Raw genomic sequence first — 11,623 nt, forward strand, 5'->3', positions numbered from 1 at the left:
GACCACCTTCCGATGCCGATGGTCGCAGAGCCGAGCGGTAATTTACCCTGTATTTCACGTAGTATTCGAAACCGAAACCAATGCGCGTCGCGATATATTGTGATATAGCCCCTATATATATATATATATATATATATATATATATATATATATATGCGTAAGGTTGTATGCATATATTTATGTTGTGATATAGCCTCCAGCCGAAGTCGCCCACGGCTAGCAGGACGGCCAACTTGGCGTAGCAATGGCTTTCAAATCGGTCAGGTGACGCCCCCACCAGGCGGGCAGGCTTTTACTCGGTTTGCGTCATGCTCCCTTTTTACGGGGTCGAGTCACAGGAGTGGTAATGCCTGGGAGAGGTGAAAAGGCGCGGAATACGCCCGAGGAAAGGGCTCGGATGGTTACGAGTCAGGAACCAGACGATCGCAGCCTCGTTCTCACGCAGAAATACGTTTAATGGGTGGCGTGACTCGAAGGCACTGGTTTCATTTACTTTCGGGCCAGGAGACGGTCGACTAATTTCGTTGTCTCCTACTGGACCTCAGGCGTGACGACATGAAGATGCGTAGGTCATGGTGTGACCAGGGACCAGTTTGGACCGTCCGGGATGCAGGGTTGTGCACGGCGGTAACTGAATCTGTCCGTTGGTGTGCGACGCCTCGGGAGGGACCAGGACACCGCCCGTTAGGAAAGACCAGGCACAGCTCTTCACCTCCCACCCCACCCAACCCACTCTCATAATAATGATGGTTAGAGTGGGTAGTGAGTGGAATAATGTGGGGCAAAGCTGAAGCTGACATGGAGACAAATATCTTCACTAAAACTACATAATGCTCCAGTACATCATGACTGCAGTCGGGACATGTGTTACAACCGCGTGTTGATCAGGTATGAATGTTGTCAGTAGCCAGGAATTCTTGTAATTATCATAGCGCGCGGCATAAGCATTTGGCGAATAGTGCATTACTGGAACATGTGCGTCACTACAGCAGCTGACATATCGATAGAGTAAACCTGCATTAAAAGGCAGACTTGCGCAAAATAAGCATACTGGTAAACAATGCTTGCCAGAGCCAGAGAACCCTTCGAACAGAGTCACTATGTTACACGCGATCGGGGGGAAATGCATGTCAGAGCAAAAGTTTCGTTGAATTCTCGTGAGGCTACCCTTATATGTGGATATATATATTTCCCTAAATAGAGGCTTTCAAGCACTCATCCCAGTTATTACAGGAGGATATTGGCGAATTGGTATGCCGTGGATAGCACATAACACATATATTGGAAAACGCCAAACAAAGAGAAATTATTAATTGCGTAGTGGTGAGGAGGGAGCTCAACGAGATTCCTCCTGTCGAAGCGGCTGCTTCAAAGCCAATTTCTGAGTTTTTTAAAGGATTGCTAGAAAGATGGTTTTGCCTATGAATTTTGACCCCGTGATTTTACTATGCGTGGAAAGTGAAAAAGTAGGATTCTCCAGTTAAGTGAAACCTGACGAACGATATTTTTAACACATGGGCACTACTAGAACTGCTTAGCCTTCACTCAGGCAGACCAGGGTACTCAGCTGCGCGGATGACCCTGGGTAGATGAGGAATGATAATCATGTGGAACTAGTTGAACTGCCCACACGCTGATCGGCATCAATGACAGGGTATTCAACATAGCATCTACAGTATAAATACTGCCAGCAGGATCAGTATGGTTTCTAAGCTACACGCGCGGCATGGTAACAGGTATCCCGAGACAGCGCTTCAGGACTCGCGAAACTTGGGAGGAAACCTTCTAAAGCTCGCTCGATTTCCCGTTTCGTTTCTCGAAACCAGTTTGTTGCAATATGTGGAGCATTGTGCTCTTGACATCTCGCAGAAAAGCGTGTTTGGGCGTTATTTCAAACAACCAAACTCTTCCAGCTCGTCGATGATCTCCAGAATTCGAACTGTAAGTTCCGGGGTACATTTTCCTGCAAGCCACCGCTCCGTCATCGTTTGTATGGCTTTTGGAGCTGCCTCTTTGTCGTTGCTGGAGAAGATCAAGCTCCGATCTTCCTCTGACGAAAACAGCATCTGCGAAAGTCCAATTGATCCAACTGGTAAAACTCTTCATACTAAGGCTTCGCCATGTTCTTAAATTTTATGAAATGTTTAATATACTGATCTACTGTCTGAATATACTAATCTGCTGTCTTATTTCACAACGAAAACGCGCCGAAACGGCAACCGACTATAGCGCAAAACAGAACAGCTTTAATAATGACAACCTATAGGACACGTCGCTCCTGCGGCTGGGAAACGTAAATATGGGGAAGGAACTGAAGCGGAACGAAACCGCCAAACCAATCGCAAGATGAAAGGGAGCCACTGAAGGGACCAGCCTACCAATCGATCGTCACCCGTGCATCAACAGACACGAGCTCACCTGGACTACCTGCTCTGCCTGGATCCAGCTGTTGCTTAGCGCATTTCCGTACATGCTGTAGAGTCTGTCGACACTGAGCCAGGGGGCCAGCTGGTCCGGCTCCTCTCCCAGTTCCTCTAGCTGAGTCCGGAACGCTGCCACGTACCTGACCACAGAGCGAGTGCGCTGAAAGTGCGGCGAACAGTTTAACAGAGCACACCGGCTGTGGCGGACCACACCGGCTGTGGCGGACCACACCGGCTGTGGTGGACCACACCTGCTGTGGCGGACCATACCGGCTGTGGCGGACCATACCGGCTGTGGCGGACCACACCGGCTGTGGCGGACCACACCGGCTGTGGCGGACCGCACCGGCTGTGGTGGACCACACCGGCTGTGGCGGACCACACCGGCTGTGGTGGACCACACCGGCTGTGGCGGACCACACCGGCTGTGGTGGACGACACCGGCTGTGGCGGACGACACCGGCTGTGGCGGACCATACCGGCTGTGGCGGACGACACCGGCTGTGGCGGACCATACCGGCTGTGGCGGACCACACCGGCTGCGGCCGGACGACACCGGCTGTGGCGGACCATACCGGCTGTGGCGGACCACACCGGATGCTGGCTATCGTGAGCTCACGGATGCGGGGTTGTAGTAACTATGGACCCAAATTGAGACTACAAGTATGATCATTGTGGACTCAAATTGTTCCTTAAAATTACCATTTGGCCGCTTTGGACAAAGATGGGCCAAATGTTTGTAAATACGTACAGGTGTTCGTGTTGCTTTGAACACCAATTACTCACGCATGGTGGAAATGATATAGCCCGTACCTAACAAGAAGCTCTTGATCATTTTCACACTTATTCGATGAATTTTTTCCATTTACAAAGGGGGCATTTTTGAATGGCGGACTTAAATCTGTCGTCCAGAGGCAAGAGGGTCCAAGTGCCAATTTGCTTAATCACGCTTGGGCCTTTTGCCTTTGACGGCAGAAATGCGCCATGGAACACGGCAGCTTTGCGTGAATGGAACGGCAGTGTGTTCTTATGTTGAGGCTATGCTAGGTTTCTAAGCCATCATCCAAATGCGAGGGTAAATAGCCTGAAGTGTTCACGAGCTCTTAAAACACAATGTATCGTTCTACGAACACATGGATCCGCCCAGAACACAGATCAAATCCGCCGAGATCCACTCAGTTCCGCTCGGATCCGCCGAGATCCGCTCAGATCCGCCGAGATCCGCTCAGATCCGCCGAGATGCGCTCGGATGCGCCGAGACTGGCCCGACAGTCGCCTGGCCACTAACCAGCTCAGCATGTCCCGGAAGTGCTGGCGGCGCAAAGCTCGGCGCGTCGAGGTCAGCATGCAGTACATGATGTCAAAGGCCGGGTCGCCGAAGCGTGACGTCTGCAGGTCCAAGAACTTGATGTCCTCCGGGTGGCGCACGCCGTCCTCATCTGTGCGGTACTGCAACATGGAACGTCCGTGGCGCGACGCAGAAAGCGCCGCGGTGCACCCAAAACACAGAAGATGCCTTAAATTGCAAACAGAATGCCGTAATTTGCATCATACCAAATGCTGTGGTGGGCGGCAAGCAGAAAGAATGTGGTGTAATGAAAACCGAACGACAAGGATTGCCGCTTCTTACAGTCCTAGACAGGCCACAGTCGTTAAGGTGGCCTTAAGATGAGGTTGAGTGTCGCGTCGCTACGCCTTAAAAGCCGAGGGACAAATCACGATAGGAGGGGTCAAACTGGAATCTGAGGGGACCGACCAACAAAGACATTATTTTAATGGGAACCGGGAAAAATATAGGCATACGAGCAAAGTTGGGAGAAGCAGATCCCCCTTGGGAGAATTGGGGGATGGGCGATGTCCCATTCCTTCCCCGCCCCGCCCCCTAGAGGTTACACACATGCTTCACGTTCAAACTCAGTCCCGACGGCTCATTGGTTAGAGCGCTTTTTATCAGGTCTACCCACACGTGACGGGGTGGGTTCGAGCTGCTCTCAGCGCTCGTGTCGGGTCAGTTTGAGCTGCTCTCAGTGCTCTTGGGTCAGTTTGAGCTGCTCTCAGCGCTCGTGGCCCGGTCAGTTTAAGCCGCTCTCAGCGCTCGTGCCGGGTCAGTGTTTGAGCCGCAGTCAGCGCTCGTGCCGGGTCAGTTTGAGCTGCTCTCAGCGCTCGTGTCCGGTCAGGTTTGAGCCGCTCTCAGGTGCTCGTGCCGGGTCAGTTTGGGCCTCTCTCAGCGCTCGTGTCGGGTCAGTTTGAGCCGCTCTCAGCGCTCGAGCCGGGTCAGTTTGAGCCGCTGTCAGCGCTCGCTATGTTGCTCCTGACTGGAATGACCTGTGGACTGTGGCAGCAGTCATGCCAGTGGTCAGATATCGTTAGAGTCTTAGAGGACAGGATGGTCGTGCCGAGCATTACGGCACGTCGAGCTTTTGCCGCAATGTCTGGCGTTGGCCTGGAATTTCCATCATCGGTTGGGCTGGTTAGTGTCCACAAAACAAACACTGCTTAGCATGTGTTATGATTTCAGAAATTCATCCAACCGAAGCTTCGGAAATGTAGTGGATCAAACCCCGCTGCATAGGGGTTTTAACAGTGCTTCATGTCACTCACCATGACCTATACCCTCAACCGATTTAAGTAAGTGGTTCCTCCGTGGCACACAATGTACTGCAAAAGAAAGCAATGCGATGCATACATCACGATTCACATGCGATGTATTGCAAATGGACGAGCTGTTCTGCACATGTCAAAAGAAGCGCAGTGATGTGTATCAAGTAGAATACTGTGATGTTTTGCGAATAGAAAGAGCATTGCTTTTGCTGAGCAGTGATGTACCTATTGCGGACAGATGATTTCCTGTGATGTACCCGAAGCTGAACAAGTAGAGTATGGGATCTCTGAACACTGTGGTATCCATCTAGGTTCCCGTTCCAGAAATCTCACTTACGTGGCTCGTCCCCGACGAGTGATAGCGGCCTGCCCCAACAGAATCAGAGCGGGAAATGGCAGCTGCCACTCGGAGGGGCTGCACGGCACAGTAAACGTGTTGGCAGCATTGACCGCTGCACTGGAATTGCAAGCCAGGGATGGTGTGGGGGTCAGCTTGTTTGCAACAGGTTGTGTTGGATAACGGCCGTGGTCTACAAAACTAAACCAACATAAGATTTCAAGCATCTCTTCAGTTAAGTTTGATCCTCTGTGAATGGTGGCCTGCACCTTGATTGATAAAGTACAAACAGAAGGGCTGTACTGCACTGCGAAACAAGAAAGCTGTGATTGAGCTACAGGTGTTATGATGTGCTCTGTAAGGATGTTGGTCCACTGCGTAAGGAAGCGAGCAGCTTTCAGGAATTGTTCACGATATCAAAACTATAATAAGCGAGGTTGGGACCATGATACACACAGAAAGGCACGCAACGCACGCCACTAAAACAAGCGGAGAGGATAATGCGAACAGAGCTCTGTCCCACTGAACGCAGAGCCGAAACGGCCCCATGCCGCATGCGGATGGATTGTAACCATAATTCTGCACGGAGGATGAAAACGAAGGATCGTGCAAGCAGAGGTGCTGTATCTTGCTGTAGGGGGTGCGAACTGAAGATCATGCAAACGGAGGATCGTGTTGCACAGAGGAACCCACAGGAGATAATGGGAACAGCGGAATTGTAGTCATACACTCACGCCAGGCAAATAGAGCGTAAGTCTTCGACAAATAGAGGGAACGGCTCGTGCCGCACAGCGTGGCGCCGATGCTGAGGTGCCGGATACTAACCTTCAAACATCATATTGCTGATCCAGAGATCACCATGGACCAGCGTTACCACGTCCAGATCTTCTGTGAAGGTACGGTTGACAGCGTCTATGAAGTGATTGGCGCTGGTGACTCTGTCCACAGCGGCTGCCTCTGACAGAAGGCCCTCGTGCTCCAGCACCGGCCAGAATGTGGCTTCAGGGCCAGGCCGAACTGGGGACAGGTCGTCCGGCATCTCGAGACGCACCTGTCGCGGCCGGGGAAAGGTCACCACTGAGGTCCCTCGCGATCCAGGCCACGTGCGGGTTCGAGTGACCGGTATTACTCTCAGTGTGGGGGTCGCTATTACAACCAAAGGCGCCCACGCGGAGGGGGAAGTTTGGCTTTCTACTAACGCCACAGAAGTACGCGAAGCGGTGAGTGACATACGTGAGTGACAAGACACCTAGGCGCTGCAGATACGGAAATTATTGCAACGCGCCGGTTTGCGTACGTCAGGAATGTGTACTCGGAATGAGCTCGGTGTTTTTGCGAGCTAAATTATTGGCAAAGCTGAGTGTAGTCGGTTGCATTCAACTGTACGGTGATCAACGGTGCCGATGCTTGCGAGTAATCCACGATACCATAGGGCACGGGGTTTCGCTCGCTGTGGTCTCAAAACAGCGTTGTACTGCTGTAAGCTTCGCCTTCATGAAGTTTGTCTTAACGGCATTTCAGTCTGTCCTTCTGTCCGTCTGTCTGCCTGTTCTTATTGCTGAAGCCTTACGCTGCGTAGACGATCGGCTCTTTCAGAATGTTTCTGGTGTAGCACGTAGCCCATCGCGTGGAAACGAGCCATGGCCGGCAGCACCAGCCGCACGTGATCCAGGTCAAACCCCACCTGAAGATCAAGGTCAGATCATGAGTGCTGCCATAGCCGAAGCTGCCAGTCGCAAGGTGACCGATGTCCGGTCCCGCGTGACGGTTAGCTTCACATCAGATGCCTCCCTCAGCGCAGCAGGTGACGCACCTGGCTCGAGCTGGCTCGCCTGGTTCAGGCACCAGTGATGGGCCTCTGACCTGACCGAGCTCAAGGCGACCGGCCAGATCATGCGGCACGAATGCAGCGTCCTGGTCACTGTTGACAGAACTCATATCTAGCGCCATGTTCTGATCTATTACGACTCAAAGACATCTGGCACAGCTAATGTTTGTTATAGATGCACACACACACAACAGGTAAAACGTGACGGATTTTTCGCCAGCCTTCACAGCATGTGTCTTTTTGCTACCCGTTGCCCCATTCCGTTGCAAGTTGCCAGAAATATTCAGTCGCAATATGACATGAGAATTGTGGGTAGTACGACGCAGTGGTAGCCGCTAATGGTTCCTACTGAAGTGACAACTTATCGGACGAATGGCAAACAAGAGTCAACGGCTAGCAAGAGTATAACGTTATAACAGCCCGTACTTTTGCTTCTCTACTTTGGAGGGAATGATTGCAGCTTGGTTGCGAAGTTTAATGGTTGACTACATAAGCCGGCTGGTACGTAATGTGTACATTTCGGGAAAAGCCCCCCTCTTGAGCCCTCCGACATGATTAATTGATAAATTTCACTCTCTCCGCCACGTAAACTGTCACAATATTGTTTCCACATCATAATGCAGTGATAAAAGCGTTGTAGCAAGCTCCAGGGTAGGGATGGGTCACCAATGTTTCTGCATTTGCCCGGGGAAAAAATGGGTCTGAAACGCCCATTGCCTCCCAGGCATACTTTCTGACTCCTTGCGTTTGCTAGTTGCGAGTTGCCTTGTTTTTGTTTGTTGTTCCAAAATTCAACACTTGTTGAACTTTGATATTTTTTGAAGGTAATTGACTCCTTTTGTGCTCGGTCTCCTTAGAATAAATGAGGTAGCAAAACATGTGTAATCACTCAGCAAATGCCACATACGGAAAACCTTTTTCGTCATCTTCGAAGTCGGTAGGTGTCTTTTACGAACATGTGGATGTTTCGATGAAAAGGCACCTCAAAATGATGGATTGTGCAGGAAGGCGTTCCCTGACTGCCACTTAACCAATTTGTTTTCTTTGCTTTAATGTAGTAGTAAGGTTGGGCCGAAATGAACGCTCACGACGCATAATCTCTTCTCAATCTTACCCAGCATGCACGTGGCTACGCTTACACTTTATCCTGCTACTAACACCCCTATCACTGTTCCCATGATGGATCATGGCTACTCGTCGATAGGCATGGCAAACCCGACAGGAAATGAAGGGTGCCCCGGCACGGGAGGAGCCGCGCCAGAATGACCACCGGCCCGTCGCCAGCTGACCTTCTTGTCGACGACCTCGTAGCCCGTGAGCATCTCCAGCACCATCATTTCGCCCAGCCGCTGGTCGGCCGCCAGCTGGCCGCGCTCGTCCAGGATCTGGCCGTCCTTCAGCATCGTGCCGTAAGCCAGCCGGGCGAACGGCAGCAGCACGGGCTGGCCGCGAGACGTCAGTAGCTGGCGGAACACCTCCACCACCTGGGCGTACATGACCACCTCGCGCTCGTACAGCCCGAAGTCGCGGCACTCTTTGACGAACATCCCGCCTGGCGACAGATGGGGCGGATGCGGGCGCGGACGTGTCAGAAAATTGGGCTCGGATGTTCATTTCGTCCACTTCGCGTCAACCGATGCTTCCCAAAATAAACGGAGTCATGCTTAATGAAAGCCAGGCATCTGTATGATGTTAGATGACATATGTGGTTACTGCGTGGCAAGCCTGAATAATTATCGAATCGGTTGTGACTTATATTTTCGGCGCTTTCCAGACCACATGCGAAATACAATGTGCATTTTGCAGGGCGCGTCGGCACATGCCAACGAATGGACTCGAGAGGGATGGAGATTGGCGCACTCGTCTGCCGGCATTTTTGGAAGTATTTCTCCAGCCATTCAGCTTGTCTTAAGTCAATTGCGTCCACTCACGTTGGTATTTTGGCTTTTTCATATGGTGTGCAATTTTGAGCCTCTGGCCCGAGCAGGTCACCGACCCATGACCTCGCTCTGAAGCTCTGTGCCTCGCGACGCAGAGCGGAAGTGAAGGGAAACAGAGTTGCCCGATGAATTATCAGTGTGGCACAGTACCTCCTTCCTGTATGGAGATCCTATGTCATACACCACTACCGCTCACGCCTTGCGTAAGGTCAGCCAAGGTCTAGGCCAATTTAAGATCGCTTAGGTCACCCTTATAACTTGCCTGGAATTTCTTCTCAGACACGCTACGTCATTAACCAAAGTAACTGAAGCGTGAGAGCTCTCAATGGCTGTTGAAAAGACACTGAGGAGCATGGTGACTTCTGTTGAACTTTCCATAGTGTAAAAGGTAGTGTTACCAGTCGTAACCCAAATGTACCAATATTATCGCCCTGCATAAAGATCGCGACCGTGGCAAAGGTTCGCCATCCAAACGTACGGGCAGTTTGACGACGAAGTTGACGACCTCCTCTTTCTCCTTGACCTCATCGCAGGTACGTAACCTCCAGAACTTTTCTCACGGTCGTGTAGCCCTCCCCAGCGTGGCCACAGGCCAGTACTTGTAGGCCTTGACGACAGATCGATTGCCGGCTGGTAGGAAGCGGTCGAGGAACGTCTGCACGAGCTCGGGGTTATGCCGTGTTTCTCGGGCTTATCGTCGGGCTCGGCTCTCCCGTGTCCGTCTTCAGTTGCTCTGGTTTGATCCTGTCTTCCGCGGCTCCCGCTCTGCGCTATGCTGGGCCGCCCCCTGCCCTGCCCCCAGCTCGGCCGTCTGCCGCTCCGGGCTGGCCTCCTGGCCGGGCTCGTCTCCCGCCATGACCGTCCGTCGTCTGGTGGGGCTGGCTTCGGTGCTCGACCGGCGGACAACGTGACGCGCTTTGTCAGACGTGACCACGTGACTCTCCGCGTCCGAGCACCACAACTACTGCGGCCGCCGCCGCTAGCAGAGCACGGCAAGCACCAACTGATTAGCCAACTGATTGGCACCAACTACGCGCGAGACACGAGCGCCAAGGTCGGTGGGACGCTGTGTTGGTTCGCAGACCGAGGCCGACACCCGTGACCATAAGTACCTAATACCACTAGATCGGCAACACCCATGTTAAATTACTAGCAGACGCGTGCAATCGGAAGCGGAGCATCAGATGTAAAACGGCATAGACTGGCAGGCTAACTGGACAAATTAAGATAAACCGGACGAGTAACGGGCAACCATAGATCTACGGAACTAGATCGGACAGCTGAATGGAGTGGTCCGCTTGCTGGTACGTCGGACTGGCCGGCGTATGGGTACAGTCCAGAGAAGATAGACTCGCTCTGTCAGAGCCATGGCAGCATACGGGGCTGAATATCTTGATCTTTGTGATAGATCGCGGAAGCAAAGATTAAAGCTAGAGCCGGTCCTTAAGGGCTTTACCATATAATATTTTTGTCAAAAACTATAACAATAACCAGGAGTATCACCGCACATCAATTTAGGGCCAACAAGGGATAAAACGTTTCCAATTTACGACTCACCAGTGCTTGCATCAGTCGACGCTGAGGATGACATTGTTTTCAGTGTCAAAGCCATAATGGTGAAACGAATGTCCTGTTTCCCCATGTCAAGATGTCATGAGACTTCTGATTAATGTTGTTTGCTTAATCATAAACTTCAGTCTCAGCTTGCACTCGATCGAATTAGGCATATGACATTTTGTCTGACATGTATGTCAATCAGTCAGCAGCGACAAGCAGAGCCTGGAGAGCTGCTGATTGGCTGGTTGATGCCACGAGGTACGTGCAATGACCGTGGCGGCCGTGTGCGTGACCGTGATTGGTCGAAGAGTGGCGTCATTTAGCAGGATGATGCTAGTGTTGAATCCGAGCTTTGGAGTTTTCGATACTGTGAAATCTTTTAAAACAACCAATGGGAATAATTGTTTGTGAACTTTTTGTATCATGTTTGTTCTGTTTTCCTTTTCTGCGAGGGTGCTACGGATGCCTTCTACATTTCGATATTTAAGGTGTTGATTGCATGATCCGTTTATTCCTTTAACATGTTCTCTTAACTACATCATTTTGTCCTCCTCATACACACACCTCTCACTAATTTTGTGAGGGTACGCCGACGGGAACGGGTGATTGCCAACAGATTTGAAAAGTCGGAAATGAAAAGAATCCCCTCCAAGGTTTTTACAGAATGATTTTCAAACGGGGTGTCATAGTCCGACCAAACTCGATCTAGCTGTAGGCAATTGAATAGCTTTTTATTGAATTTTATATTGAATAGCAATAATGATATTGCTATGACAAAATATTATATTGAATAGCAATTTGTGTAAAAAAATTAAATGTACACTTGTAAAGTCACGGTCTGTGGCAGGTCAAAGCCGGGTCGTGACTGTCAGCGAAGGCAATTCCTAGGGAGTCGTTAGATCTGATGCGACAGCGAAATGGTAGACGACGCCACACA

General features: G+C 51.1%; 1 protein-coding gene across 1 annotated transcript; it reads right to left on the reverse strand.

Annotated features, from left to right (window-relative positions):
* Nucleotides 1–807: 807 nt before the first annotated feature.
* On the reverse strand, nt 808–9,189 carry LOC119107249 (uncharacterized). Its single transcript, XM_037230668.1, has 7 exons — nt 9,186–9,189; nt 8,479–8,741; nt 6,932–7,045; nt 6,236–6,412; nt 3,712–3,872; nt 2,419–2,563; nt 808–2,066 (listed from the first exon to the last, which is right to left on the reverse strand). The coding sequence occupies exons 1-7, from the start codon at nt 9,187–9,189 to the stop codon at nt 1,887–1,889; spliced, it is 1,044 nt and encodes a 347-aa protein (XP_037086563.1). The 3' UTR covers nt 808–1,886.
* Between the last annotated feature and the right edge of the window lie 2,434 nt (nt 9,190–11,623).

This window comes from Pollicipes pollicipes, unplaced genomic scaffold (genome assembly GCF_011947565.3).
Source record: "Pollicipes pollicipes isolate AB1234 unplaced genomic scaffold, Ppol_2.1 Scaffold_6686;HRSCAF=7923_pilon_pilon_pilon, whole genome shotgun sequence".
NCBI lineage: Eukaryota > Metazoa > Arthropoda > Thecostraca > Pollicipedomorpha > Pollicipedidae > Pollicipes > Pollicipes pollicipes.